The sequence below is a fragment of the Pinus tabuliformis genome, chromosome 8, assembly GCF_031772625.1.
Source record: "Pinus tabuliformis cultivar Carrire ecotype Pingquan chromosome 8, CPIR1, whole genome shotgun sequence".
NCBI lineage: Eukaryota > Viridiplantae > Streptophyta > Pinopsida > Pinales > Pinaceae > Pinus > Pinus tabuliformis.
In genome coordinates, this window is record NC_142294.1 from 474,472,926 (window position 1) to 474,488,575 (window position 15,650).

General features: G+C 36.9%; 1 protein-coding gene and 1 long non-coding RNA gene across 3 annotated transcripts; both read right to left on the reverse strand.

Moving 5' to 3' along the window:
* Window positions 1-202: 202 nt before the first annotated feature.
* On the reverse strand, window positions 203-1,864 carry LOC149236117 (transcription termination factor MTERF8, chloroplastic-like). Of its 2 annotated transcripts, none has more exons than XM_089461512.1 (2): window positions 453-1,864; window positions 203-312 (listed from the first exon to the last, which is right to left on the reverse strand). In XM_089461512.1, the coding sequence occupies exon 1, from the start codon at window positions 1,786-1,788 to the stop codon at window positions 691-693; it is 1,098 nt and encodes a 365-aa protein (XP_089317638.1). In that variant the 5' UTR covers window positions 1,789-1,864; the 3' UTR covers window positions 203-312; window positions 453-690. The 2 variants fall into 2 exon arrangements, with proteins under 2 accessions (XP_089317638.1, XP_089317637.1); XM_089461511.1 differs by having other exon boundaries at window positions 203-344.
* Window positions 203-1,975, reverse strand: LOC149236118 (uncharacterized). The gene is made up of 2 exons (XR_016268379.1): window positions 1,864-1,975; window positions 203-514 (listed from the first exon to the last, which is right to left on the reverse strand). It is a non-coding gene; the product is annotated as an uncharacterized LOC149236118 (long non-coding RNA).
* Between the last annotated feature and the right edge of the window lie 13,675 nt (window positions 1,976-15,650).

Below are 15,650 nucleotides of genomic sequence, written 5' to 3' on the forward strand. Positions count from 1 at the left end.
AGGCCCCAAGGACACAGAATCCTAAAATGATTATGTCATTTGAATAGGCTTCGAATTCAATTGTTAAGGACTTCATATAATACTAAAAGAAAATGCATAGAAAATGACAGCTTGCCAGGTTAAATAAAAAATATTGTGTTTCATCGAAAATGCATGCATATATTGAAAAGGAAAATCCCCCACTATATAAAAGTTAAACTACTCATTTAAGACCATTAATAACATCCATTCAAATAACAGGATAACTATGTTTATGATTTGCAAAGATGAGGCGTTTGCTATACAAGTTTGTCCTCAGAGACACCCTGAACTCTGTAAAGTACAAGTTTGCAACATAATCATGTCTGTTAATTACAAATCAATATTGGTTATTTTTCTTTCTCATGCTGATAAAACGAGTTTAATTATGCATTAAAAAACAATGGAGGAACGAAGAAGGGTGAGTCAAGCACCTTCGGTTAAAAGCAATGCTGTTGAATCGCTAAATCTGCTTCTCAGAACTGTTAGCTGGCCCCTGTTACAAGCACCCTTCTTTTATGCCAAGGAATCCATAAACTGTTACATTCTCTGCTTGCATACACAAAAGACTTTAAAAATAAAGGCAGTGAATGAAATCTCAATATTATTGACACTGCTCATAACTCTCGCTGAATCCTTCAGACTAAAACACACTCACTGCAAGTCTCCTTGTCAATGATTAGGTTTCACAGCTTTCTCTCCATAGTAAATATCCCGCAGGACGGAGGAGAATTCGGGATTCCCATTAACATACTTTTCCAAGAACTGTTTGTCTGTGTATTTAACAATATGTGGGGAAATCCTCTCTGTTTTTAACAGTTGCATGGACTTCAAGGCCTCCATTACTCTATACCGAGGAATTATCCTCGTCTCCAAGTTCAATGACAACAAAACGGAACATGTAACAATATCTTCCAATGGAAGCCCCAGTGATTTGACCAGAAAATCTACCTTCTGTTTCAGTTTTTCCTCTGAAAATCCCAAAATCCACGGCGTCCGATTTGAGAACTCGTAAATTTGTTTTTCAGAGAAACCTAGACTGCTCAAACACTGCAGTTTTCGATCTATCTTTTCTTTTCCCATTCCTAGTATCGCACGCAAAGCGTGCCCAAATTTCTGTGATCCCCTCTCAAGCCCCAGAGCCTCAGCCACTTTAAATGATTCCATAACTTTTTCCTCTGTACACGTAACCAAACGGGGCTGCCTTGCCACCAACTTCGATAATGCGTCGCCCTCGACACCCAATCTTTGCAAGAGCGAAAACGCAGATTTAAGCTTATCCTCACTCAGACTAAGAATTCTTGAATCGGTATAAACAAGCTTGCGCATGTTCTCTTTGTTGATGATAGACCTTAGATAGCTGAGCCTAGACTTTAAGTCTTTTTTGGATCTATATAAGAAAATCCCAGGATTGCAAAGAACCACCCTTCGAATCTGAGCAGGGGTGGTCAAACCACATTCACTTAACAACTCCAAACCTTCTTCCAAATCCCGGCTTGGTTTATGCAGCAATCCCTTGCGAAGTTTAAGGACATTTGAAACATCTTTCTCTGTCATACCGCATTTGTTGATGAAAAAATCTGTGACAATGGTCCCATCTGGTGGAGCTGGGGATGGGGTTGCTGTTTCTGTGCAGAATTTGGCGATTTCTATGTGGGGATTTGCATCAATTGCAAGAGGACGAAACGGCAAAATTGGGATCGATACACGAGTAGATACTAGGGGGCCTTTCTTCATTATCAAAAGTTTCCATATTCGATGAATAGACATTATCTTTGCAACCGTGAAATCGCAGACTAAAGCGTACCCTTACTGAAATTAAAGCACAAACAGAGAAATAATTACCTGGAGGAGCACTGGACGTCTGGATGAGTGTCGTCGTATATGGCTCGGGGCGCAAAATGTTTTGGAAGACCAGAAGTGAGCACAGTGTTGTGAGGATTTAGGGTTTAAGTTAGGGTTAGTCAGTGGTAAGATGAGGTTTAGGGTTTTATGAGGATTCAGGGATCCTATGCGGTGACATGGAAAAAAAGAGACAAATGTTTCCATCGGCCCCATAAAAGTGTAGGATATATATCGCGAACAGTGATCGAAATTTGAAGCGCCAGTCTTAGAAGGGTATATATTCATCAAATCTTTCCCTTTCTAAGTGGAAAAGTTATAAAAAGAAATTGCACTACTGATGACCAGTGTATATTAAATAAAGTTTTCATGGAAAAAATGTCAAAATAAAAAAGTGTTTTTTAAATTTTCAAAATTTTAAATTAAAACTAGTTATATTCATGAATTTTTTTAGCTTGTATGGAATAAATTTCATTTTTTCTTGTGTTTTAACTGCAAAGCTTTCTTGCAAAATTGTTGTAAATTATTGTATTTGAAAAATAAATATAAAAACATCCATCTCTGTAAATTAGAAAAATAAAAATACAAAAACATTTCCATAAATCTTATCATTATACAAGTCATGACAATAAGAACTTTTACCATTGAAATATATTACGAGATTTTCCTTTTTATTTTAACAATTCCAATAAAAACTTTTACCATTAAAATATATTATCAAGTATTTTTTATTTTAACAATTCCATGGCTGGATCAACATGATGTAGTCAGATAAAACACAAAAAATATTTATGATAATACAAGTCTAATAGGAGAATCATTTTCTTCATTTTTCTAGTTTTAGGCAACTTTTCACTGTCATATTTCTTCTCTATTCAAAAAATTGTGCACTACATAAAAAGAAACACATTAATTATGAAAGAATAGAAAAACAATGGGTAAACAATAAACACATTTTTCCACATTTAAATAAGGGTAATTTTAGAGTTGATATGATTTTTTTACCTCATACTCCATCTTAAGCCTTTGAAATTAAAGTATTTGGTTTAAGTTTTATTGAAATTTATATCAAGCAAATGTTTTTTGTTTTTTTCTTAAATAGGTAATTTTTCAATTTTGATCCTCTTTTTATGTGCACTAGCTCAACTTTACTATCATTAAAATCCCTCAAATGCAGAGTAACAAGAAGTCACCAAGGCTATTTATTCTGAATTTTACATCAAAATCTATTATAACCCATTGAAATTAAGGAAATTTGGCTACTCATTATAATTTTTACCTCCGCCCCAAAACAAACAAAATATAATTTTTCATCAAATCCCTTTATAGATCCTCAATATTGACATATTTGTTTGTGTTACCACTCTCAACTTCACTAACATTAAACACACATAAACAACTATCTTTCTTGCAAAATTTTATTTTGCATTCCTCAACTAAAAGCAAAGGCATACCATTTGACTCTGGTTGGACAATAATTGAACAGAAATATCAAGGATTCCATGCCTAGATAATCTGGGAAAAGCTGCTTAAAAATGATTAAAAACAATGTGGGGCTATTTAGTCAGAATTTAGCCAAAAGTTTATGCAATTTCTGAATGCTTACTTAGTAGTTTGAGATATGTAATCTTAAAAGGTTTTGTTATCACATAAGTGACTATGTAGATAATTGAATCTGTGGATTCAGTGTGGGTCTATTTTGGATGGGACAAAAAACAATGATAGAAGAGACCATTTTTCAGTGCTTCTGGTTTTAAATGCAATAAAAAAGATGTCTAAATCCTCACCTGATTTTCTTTAAATATAACTAAAATTTCCATAACTTTCCAGACAACTCTTCCACCTCGTTAGACTACGCAAAAAAATAACAGTTCTGCAGCCCACGGCATTACGACTGCTGGATTGTTAGATTGGCGATGCAACAATTTCAAAACTCTGTTACATTTTATTTATTGTTTCAGAAGCCTTCGTAGTAACTTGGCAATGCAACAACGTCCGCAATATTACATTTTATCTATTGCTTCAACAACTCTCGTAGTAGCGTTCTCAAGTAAAAATCAAAATTTAATTTTTTTTTCACGGGTAATTTTATGTTAACGCTTTTCTGACGTGTCAGAGGCCTCTAGACGGGCTCTGACGTGTTCAATTTTGAACACTTAGGACGGTATTTTGAAAATGTTCTATGAATTTGATGTGATGTGATGATGATTATTTATTTGGATTTGATTTGTTTTTTTTATGTAAATAATTTTATAATTAGATAGAAATTCAAATTTTATACTTGCTCGAGTATATATTATATATTCTCATTAATGTGTATCAAATTTTTTTTTGTCTTTTAATTAATTTACGAATTAAATTATTTTTAAAGTTTATTAATATTTTGGTAAAATTAAATATTAAATTTATTTTTTAAAAATTGAAAATTAAATTTTGAATTTTAGAAATTTTAATTTTTAATTTTTGATTAGTTGATGATAAATTTTATGTGGTTTAAAATCAATTTTTCATAATTAAAAAATATCAAAAAAACTCATCACCAAATGTTCTAATAAATTATTATCCAAAAAAATTCAAATATATATGTTTTTTTATAATTAATATTTTTTTTGGAAAATATATATATATATATATAGATTTTTCTATAATTAATATATTCTTTCCATTCATTAACATTTATTTTTAACAATAAATATTTATTAACCTATCTATTAATTGTTATATTATTTCTAATAATAATGTTTTTTTCTAACACAAATGTTTTTTCACCTTTTTCAATTAATATATTTTATTAATCATAATAATTTTTTATAATTTAATTATTTAATTGTTGTTGACCTTCTTTTCATAAAACTATGTAATCATGTACCAATAGATCATTAGCAATTTAATCCCCCTCCACCAAAGTTGTGGTGCTTAAGTTATGCACTTAATATAACTAAGTTATAGGATCAAATTCATCCCAAAGGATTCTCTACTTTTTTAATAAGAGGATGGTACTAAGAAACGACATTGCATATTACACTTGTTATATATTATTATAAGATTGTTGAAATGGTAAGGTAAGATGCTTGGCTCCTCAGCATGGTGACCTTTATTATTTCATAACTCTCAAATTATACACAAAAATCCTCTTATAATATACATAAAGATGTCAAAAATGGAGAAAGGTGGTAGTGGCCTCACACCACTTGATTGGAAATAGTGCCTTTCAAAAACCAATATGGGCTCAGCTAATTTGAGTTTCTACACATCCTTTAGGAATAAGGTCTTCCAAATCTCCCCATAATTTCATAGTTAGATCATCATCACTTATTGACTACATTGTTGCTCAACATGATTGTACGTTTTATATCGTTAGTTGAACATTGAATCAATATATGAAGGGCATGTACCTTGTTATTTTAACCACACATGCTTTGTTCAGCACTCCAACATATCATCATATACATTTCTTGATGGAGTTCAATTGAAAAAAAAAAGCAAGAAAAAGGGTCTATGGATATTGCTAACTCTGGTACTTAGCTCATAATTGTTGCATTCTCAAGTTTATGAATCAAATATGTAAGAAATAATAATAGTGGGGGTTACAATGAGAGTGGATAGGTGATGAATTATCATGGGACCTATTACATTTTAAATCAATTTCGCATGTTTCCTTGGATTCATCACCATCACCTTCTAGAATCATACAATCAAAGCATAATAGCTTCTTATTTAATGATATTTGCATCATTAAACTATCTTCCATGACCCCTACCTAAAATTTGAGCAATAAAATATTTAACCATTTGTAGTTTCTTAAGATTAATTTTAAACATTTTTCTTAAAGAAGTCTAGCAAATAGATGGGAAAAGTTTATCCAAGTCCATTTAATATGTGATCTTCATACATATTTTTCAAAGCTTCTTATATTGTATTTAAGAATAACTCAACCCTTAAAGAAAAGCTAATGAATTATATTTCTAGTGAGTTGAAGAATAATGTTGTAGTTAGATTTTAAGGGTTAAGGTTCTTGTTGTCACCCTTTATGTATGCACATATGTATTTTATACAAGCACTTATTTATAAGTTCCATTTCATAGGAAAGTTTCTCATTGGTACATTTGAGCATTTTTTGGGGAAAGAATCTTTGAGGGGAGTTTGGATCAAGAAGTTGAAATGGTTGCTTTCTTTTGATAACTAAGATTTCTTAGTAGAGTGGTTTTTTTTTTCTCTGTTAATGTGTCTATGACTTGTGGAACTAGCCTATAGTATAAAAATATGACCTGAGGGCATCTAAGCCATTAAAATCACACAAAGATTACATCTAGTTTGGGCCACACCACTCCTAACATGGTTAGACTTTTTTTGGTGTCTCATCCTCACTACCATGAGTTTCAAATCTTGGTTTCCTTACAGAATTAAACCTTAAAAATCCAATCACACTAGCAAGATTTGACAAATAGAGTGGTTGTTGAAAGAACCTTGTAAAATATAAACTAGTGTACATGGTGAGGTAGAACATTATGCAATCTAAGCTTGCTACTAGAGGTGTTAGATGAAACCCTTATAAGAAACCACAACTATGACTCAAATATGTGTCGTGGCATGTTCAAGTTGAAAACCTAGAGATTGTGCCATGGGTGAAACTCTAGTATAAGTATCTGAGAGCATAGAAGACAACATTGATATGTGGCCAATTTCCATTAATATGGGCTCAAAAGAGAGCTTCTAAGAGATACGTCGATACTAGATGTATAGAGAGAATGTTGGAGTGTAGAATTTAATATTTGTAAAGTGCACACTGGTTTGGAGTTTCAAATTCATGTTTAACTAAGAGAGTATTGCCCATAAAAACTTTGCTTAATGAGAGTAAGAAGCTAATGCCACTAAGAGAGCTTTTATCTAGTGTATTTGATGGTGCATACGATCTCTTATGCATGGATTCAAGTGGAAACCACCAACCATGCCACTTTTAGTTAAGAGCTTGGTGTAAACATTAACCTAATGTAGCAAAAGATCGTGATATAGGAAAATGATAGGGATAAAAAAACTATGGACAGAAATTACTTTAATTGTACATTGTGTATCATACAAAAGACTAGAGTTTCAGAAATGAAGTGTTGACCATCACCATGCAACAATAATCATAGAATTATTTTGGAAAGGGGGCATGGTAGATTGAGATGGAATAGCTGGCTAGGCTTGTTAGGGAATGTGCTAGATGGCTAGGGTTTACATGAGCCTAAGGGGGGTCTTCGATATAGGATTTTCGAGTTATAGGTTTGAAACCATGAAGAAGGATTATGGAGGAAGATTTAGTTGAATTTTCTGACAAATTATCCACTAGAGGGCCAGTATATATGGTCCAATTCAATGGATAATCCTTATAGTCTCAACTCCTCCTCAATATTATCCATGAAGATAGGGTCCCAAACTTAAGAAGAGAAGATAGTAGCCACCTTAGGAGAAATGGGTAGAACCCAGGCCAACAACTAAATTTGCAACTTGGTATGTTTGTGTGATATGATGTTAGACTCAATCGAGCAAACTCATTATAATCCAAATCAAGATTGGTATTAGCCAAGCACATTTTGGAACATTTGGTGGCCTAGGGGGCTTATTCTCTAACATGTAGAACCATTAGAGCAATTACCCTTGAAACACGAGTATTTACTCCACACATTCGATCCAACTTATTTGGTACCTTTGGAATTGATGTCAGCTTTGCTCCACTCTTTATATTGTGGCAAAAGTGATGATGGCAGGTTTCTTCCGACTTACAACTTCAACAATGTGATGCTCACTAGTGATCTTGTGCGCGATTACTACCCATTTGATTCTATAGATTTTGATCAAGAAGGTTTGGCACTGACAGGCCAAGGAAACCAAAGAATCAATGGAAATGCATTAAGCATTAATCAAAGGTTATTAATGTACAATCTGGGGAAAATATTAAACTACCTAACATAATGGAGAGGATTCAACCATTGTAGGTTTATTTCTGAGAAAGTATCTGGGAAATACCCTAAAATCTATAACAATGGAATTGTATGAGTTAAGGGTTGGCTAGCTTGGACTCTCAAGATTTCAACGAACGTAGATGTGATTCTTCATAAGAGATGGAAGTTGGGTTTGTAGCTGCTATACCACAAAAACTAGCATTTGGATTTTGATGCCCACTCAACCAACCTCCTTGTTTTTCCAATCTGGGTCAACCTACAAAGGGTTCCATTGAGTATGTAGTCTAAGGAGTTTTTCAAGAAAATTGGAAATGATTTAAGACTATTTTATGTAGAAATTATTGATTAGATGTGAAACTGATCATGAAATTTACTAAAACACAAAACTCAAATCTACTCTATTGTTATGCGAAATTTAATTCACGATTGAGAACACAAATCATAAACATGCTAGAAGAATTATTATACATACACAGAAAATTATCTAGGGGAAATAAAGTGATCAAAATCCCTTTCGATATGTATTGCATTAATCAAATAATAGAGATGAAATACATATGTTGCTCAAGCTTGAGAACAACCTACAAGTGTATGCTATATCCCTCTACCTAACTCGCTGACTATGTTCAACACTTAGCCAATTTTCAAGCCCTCCAAGCTCCTATTTCCTTGCATTGTTCCTTTAGGATTTAGGCCCCTATTAATTAGGAAATTCCTCAATTGGAATTGCGCAATCCCTATAGGCTCATCCTCTGACTGCATGCATCACTTGTACACTTCATAATAGTCTACAATTGATAGTACACTACCTTAGAATCTCCATCTCAACTGGGTAACTTGACTTCTCTGCATGCAACAACTATTTTGGGTTGATTTATTAGTCAACTAGTTGATCATTGAGTGAGCTAAAGTTACACTCCACAACTTGACCTTCCACTAGTTCCTCCAACAGTTAGAACTAGTTTAACTAATTATAACTCAATTTAACTGAAATAGATTGCTACAAATTAGCAATCAATCATACTGAACTAAACTGAAGCTTCCCCAACTCAAATTAACTAAGTTAACTGAGTGACAAGTTCCATGTCACCTCAGTTAACTACCTCCAAGATTTCTACTGAAATGGAAATTCGAATTTTCCCTAGTTTGACCAAGGGAATGTCAAACTGAGATTTTCTCGCTGCATTTTCAATTTTTTATGAAAAACAAAAATCTTATTTTGAAATGGATTGTATGGGAATGGTTAGGATTCTAGTCGATATAGAAATTTCTATAAGATAGGTTGACTCTATAATTATTTGAAAGGGACCTACAATTTTTTTCCAATCCGTTGATAATGAAGAAATTATGTTCAAATGTGATCTAGACTTATGCAGGAACGTAACAAAATAAAAATATGCACATAAACATAGAGATGCAACATAAATCAAACTTCATTTCATCACTATCAAAGAACTAAAATATGCTTACATAAAGAAATGGAAATAAACTAGCTCGGGCAATGGTAGCGTATCTCTGGAAGAGATGTGGCGGCTACATGCCTCTGAACTGTGTTACAATGAGGCTCAAGAGATTTCTTATTATTGAACAACAAGGAAAAAACCTAAAAAACCAAAACCCAACCCTAACCCTAAGAGATGGAACACCAAGATTTTGTGGGCCCCATTGGGGTTAGTTGGGTACCTAACTTCCTGTGGTCGTAACTTGGTCATATTATCTTCATTTTGCACGTACGATACCTCGTTGGAAATATCTCTCTAAGTACTACAAGATTTATCAAAATCCCTTACTTATGGATATGGGTCTACTTCGGACCTCAAAAAATGGGGTCAAAACAGCTCCAGAAGTTCAAGACCCGAATCACTGCTAAAAATTATAAATGTTCTTATAAACAAGGAAACTGATGAAATCGACTAGAGGTCTAGATGTAATAGGCAGGTAGATACAAATATCCACATGGATAAGTCCTCCCTCCTTAGGAATCAATGGTACCCATTGCATTCAGAACCTCCATGAGGTGAGAAAATTTCTGTTGAACCTGGTCCCCAGTGAACCACTTGCCCTGGTGAAGGAGTTGGTCCACTTTGACAACTCAATATAGTTGAATCCTCTGTTGGCGAGTGTCCTTCATCTGTGTGTCCATGCTCCAATCAATGGTGTCTTGTTCCATGCAGTTTGGGTTTAACTCCGTTGGTGTGAGTTGTTCTGCAATGTCGAATGTGTCCAACAATGGTGGAAAGTATGGCCAAAGGCGGTCCACATTGAATACTGGGTGAGGCCAAGGAACGGTGGATTGCTGAGGTCAAAGGCATTGTCCCCTATAACCTTGGTGATGGTGGATGCTTCATATCATAGCGGGCTAAGCTTGCGATGAGGCCCAGCAAGGCGTCCCTTCCTCATATGTAGCCAAACTTTGTAATCCACCTGGAACTTGTGTGGCACCCAATGTTGATCATGTCATTGCTTGTACTTAGCATTGGCTCTGTCAAATATGTCATGGACTTGTTGATGGACGCGTTGAATTCACTCAGTGAATTTGTTACCCCTGTTAGATTCAGACTAGACATGAGCTAAATTTGCCTGAGTAACTTCAAATGGTATGGCCACATCAATGGGACATAGTGGTTGTAATCCTAGTCCCACCTGAAAGCGGTTGTGGCTAGTTGAGCTATGGAGAGCTCTTTTATAGTTGTGTTGGACATAGGGATGGATTTCATCCCATGTGCATGGATGTTTCAAGTTGTACATGCACGGAATGTGTATAATCATCATGTTGACGACCTATGTTTGGCCATCAGTTTGGGGGTGGAAAGTCGTGGACTTAATTAGCTTGGTATCCAACATCGAACAGACACTTGACGAAAATGTACTTAGGAACCTCTTGTCCTTATTTGAGATAATGGACTGTGGAACCCCAAAGTGCACCCACACTCATTCAAAGAAGAGCTTAGCAATGGCTTCTGTTGTGATACTCTTCTAGCAGGCTGTCAAAATACCATCTTAGAGAATCTATCAATGACCACGAAAACGTAGTCGTTGCCATGCTTAGTAGAAAGAAGGCCCGACATGTAATCCATGGAGATGGATTCCCAAGATCAAATAGGAGTAGGAAAAGGAGTATATAAGCCTTTCTTCTTGATAGTCGACTTGACAATGATGTAAGTAGTGCAGGATCTAATGTACTTCCCAACATCCTGTCAAAGGTTCGGCCAGTAAAAATACTTTTGTAGCACTGCCACTATTTTCTCTACCCTGAAATGTATAGTGACTCGACTATACTGCACCTCCAAAATCATCTTGGCATGCTCACTTGAAGGAACACAAAGGTGTCCCATGTGGCATAACAGTGCATTGTGGAGATGAAAATTTGGAACTTGTTTGCCTTCCAAGAGCATATGGTATGTGTTGTTGAGTTTGAATTACTCTTGTAAAGATGTGGCCACCCCGCAGTCTTGTGCCCACAAGAGTCAAGCACAGTGGTCAACGCCATCAAGGACATCTCTACAGAAACACTCGACAAAGGAAATCACTGCAATCGCATCACAATGATCATGCCTTCTGACCAGGGTCATGATTCATCTGACAGGGGGGCAGAGATGTCCTCCTACCGAAACATAGCAGTAGGGGAAATGAGTTCGCATGGTGCGGCAACAAGCAACGACAGCGACCGTGGTAAAGGACACCCGGTCCTGGGAGCTCAGTGGCAAGCGAGCTTGAGAGGATAGTGCCTACCATGGGCTGCGAAGAAACCAAGATTCGTCATCCCCAATAATAAGCTGGAGGAATACATGAAGGACCACGCCCTCATCTACAAATTTATTGAAGTCTGGACGACAGAAAAGGCCCTATTCAAATAGATCCAACTCAAATGGCAGCCGAAGCGCCATATCGACCTTAAATTGGGAGAGAAAGGCTTCTTTACAGTGATATTCTCCAACCTGGAGGACAAGGAACGATTTTTTAAGGCTGGGTCATATTTTTTCAACAATGTAGGACTTTTTATGAGACACTAAGAGGAATGTTACAACCCAGATCAGGAAAAAATCCTTGCTGCTCCAATGTGGGTACAACTATTTTCCTTACCAGTGGATTTTTGGGACCGAGAAATCTTGGAGGGGATTGGCAACTCTATTGGAACCTTTGTCAAGGTTGCAGATTCCACGAGACGGGGAAGGTACACTTCTTATGCTAGGATCTGCGTCTACATGAATATCACAGAGCCACTATTCGATTACATAAAGATAGAATACCATGATGAGGTAAGGCAACAACCCCTCGATTACAAGAATATAACTTTCAGATGTCATCGTTACCATGAATATGGGCACTGTTCCGAGCACACGAAGCATCTAAAGTAGATGGGGAAAATAAGGCAAAAGAAGATGGCGAGGGTTTCCAAGAGGTTCAAAGATGAAAAAGAAACTAGAGGAATCTGGGGAACCCCAGCCCATTACATAGTGGAAAAGGGCAATGCAACCATAACTGCTATGAAATCCTGCAAGAGGAAGAGGAGGGGGAGGCAATCCTTGACAATACAATGGAATCGGAAAATAACCAAAAGTCTCCTTCAGGGGGGAACAAGCCCAAGAGAAAGGCGAAAGAGGAACCTCATGGGAAGGAAACCCCCATGCAAGTGGCAGAACAAGTCCATATGGAGATTGATAATTAGAAGGAAGATCTCAGTGTAGAAGAATAATTGATGAAATGTATGTGGTAGGAATGGAGGCATCTAGATGAATGTTTCATCCCAGAGGACCAAAAACAATTGTACAAATAAAATTTTCAACAATACAAAGCCAAGCAAGGTACAACCATCATAGATCAACCGGAGCATTTGGGCTCCCAAGCTAGCCAAGCCCAAGACTTGGACCCCAAGGGAAAGGAGGAAAGAAGCAAGCAAGGAGAACTTTGAACAAGTCCATTCATATGGTAGGAGAGATGTTGGTAAACTCTGGAAGGGTGGTGCCACTATCAGAGGTATTCCCCCAACTCAAATAAACCGTTGAAATGATCATTACATCTTGGAATGTACGGGGCCTCAACAGTAGAAGAAAACAAAGGCATTTTAAGGATAGATTAAAAAGAGACAAGCCAAGTATAATGATAATACAATAAACAAAGATTAATCAAAGCAAATTGAAGGAGATCCTAAAAAATTACAAACCCCATTACAAAGTAATCGCCTCAGGATGCCAATGAAAGTGCAGGAGGCCTTGTTATCTTTTGGAATCCTGGAGAGATAATTTTTTAAGAGTGGATTATTCTACTAAGGATACTTTCTAGAAAATTTCAGCATATCGGATCTAGAGAGCAGGTTCTCCTAAAAGGGATTTATGGGCCTCACATTCTAGGAGAAAAGGGGGTGTTCCTCCAAAATTTGACAAAGCTGAGGAATTTGTACCCAGACGATCTATGGGTAGTAGGAGGTGACTTCAACATGATAACTTCACTAGCGGAAAAGAAGGGGGGGATTAGGTGAATAGAAGCAGATATGGAATATTTCAAGGACCTTATGGTGGAGATGCACCTAATGGACCTGCAGACAAATAATGGAGTTTATACTTGGAACAATAGATGGGGAGGAAGCCACCAGATCACCTCATGACTAGACATATATATGATCTCAGAGCAAACCACAAGCAGGGACATATTCATCGAGGCCTCAATTCTCCCCTGCATTGGCTCTCGCCATTGACCGATAAGACTGGAGGTAGACATGAAGCTAGGGCCCAAGAATCAACCATTCTGATTCGAGGCCTTTTGGTTAAGAGATCCAAAATTACTAAAAAGAATTGAAGAATGGTGGAGGAACAGTGAAGAGCAAGGGAGAAAAAGCATGCACACCTTTCAACTAAAACTGAAGGAACTCAAACATAATATAGGGAAATGGAACAAGGAAGAGTTTGGGCATACTATGAGAGACCAAAATAGCTGACTAATAAAATCAAGGAAGTGCAACAATAGATCATCCAGGAAGGAAGATCAGATAACCTAGTGAAAGAAGAAGGCCAACTAATTAACCAGTTGGAGGAAAGAAGAAAGCAAGAGGAGATATTATGGAAGAAAAAATCAAGGGTTAATTGGCTGCGGGAAGGAGAATGAAATACATGTTTCTTTCACAAATCCATGATTCAACATAGGCAACATAATCGAATCTACTCCTCAAAAGATGTCGGGGGGGGGGAACAGAATGGTACAACATGAGGATATGGAGAAGATTTTAGTGGATCATATCAAAGATCTCCTCATTGAGCCACCTGAGGACTGCTCGAAAGCTATACAAAGGATTACAAGAAATATTCCCCAACTCATCTCAAGAGACCAGAAATTTAGCCCTGATGCGAGCAGTCACACTTGAGGAGGTCGAAGAGGTAGTTAAAGGAATGAAAAAAAATAAGGCCCCTCGCCCAGACGGTTTCACGACAAATTCTTCCATGCAACTTGGAGCTTCATGGGACAAGACATATTGGAGGTGGTGGAAGAGTCGCACCAAAATCAGAAGGTATTCCCTAGCCTAAACGCCATTTTTATTGCTCTTATTCCAAAATCCTCGAGTTTTGAATATCTGCAAGGGTTTCAACCCATTTCTCTATGAAATGTTATATATAAAATCATAGTCATTGTGATTGTAAAGTGTCTCAAACCCCTGCTCCCCAACCTCATATCACCTGAGCAAACTGGATTTGTGGAAGGAAGACAAATCCTAGATGGATTTGTAACTTCACAAGAAATAGTGCACTTGCTAAAGACGAGAAAACTCCCAGGCATGATGATTAAGTTGGACCTCTCTAAATCCTATGACCGTTTAAGCTAGGAATACTTAAATAGCATCCTCAAGGCCTTTGGGTTTGACCTGAGATGGATAAATTGGATTTCTGCTACAGTCTCCTCCCCAGTGTTCTCCATTATGCTTAATGGTTCCCCTTCTCCTACCTTCAACCCCTCCCGGGGTCTCCGACAAGGGGACCCTATCTCCCCTTTTCTCTTTATTCTTGCGACGGAAGGACTGGGGCGTCACATTAAGAATGAAGTCTGAAATTCTCGGATCAAAGGACTGAGGCTATGGGGAAATGACCTACCCATCACCCATCAAAATTTCATGGATGACATCATGCTATTTTGCCATGTTTCGCTGAGAGAAGCCCATTGAGTAAAAGAGTTCATTCACACCTTCATGGAGGCATCCGGGACAATGATCAACAATGAAAAATCATGCATTTTATTCTTTAACACCCTGGAGAATGTTCAGTCCTATCTTGCCCGGATCCTTGGGTTTGGTATTGGATCTCTTCCATCTAAATATCTGGGAATGCCATTGTCGGTGAACTCCTTGAAGACCTCTTGTTGGCAATCCATGCTCCAAAAACTCAGTGGGAAACTCAACAATTGGTCCTTTAGATTCCTCAACCTAGTGGGCAGGACAGTTCTCCTCAAAGTAGTACTTCAATCCATTCTGATTTATCAACTCTCAGGAATGGCAGCCCCAAAAACGACTTGCTCCAAAATGGTGGACATCTATAAAAAGTTTCTATAGGGAGGTGCATAGCAAGTAAAGAAATAGGCACTAGTGTCACGGCCTAATCTTATCAGGTTGTGGGGGAATTCATCAACCTGAAAGGCATGACCAACCATTCAAAAATTCCCTCCTTATATTTGAAGATAGTCTTCCACACATCGGAGGGTTCGATCGGTACCTGGTGATAACCAAACTTCAAGTCAATCTTGTTGAAATATTTGGCTCCCTTGAGATGGTCCAGAAAGTCATCAATCGGTGGGATTGGATACCTATTCCAGACAGTGATCTTGTTCGACGCCTAATAGTCAATACAAAGTTTGTAGGTCCCG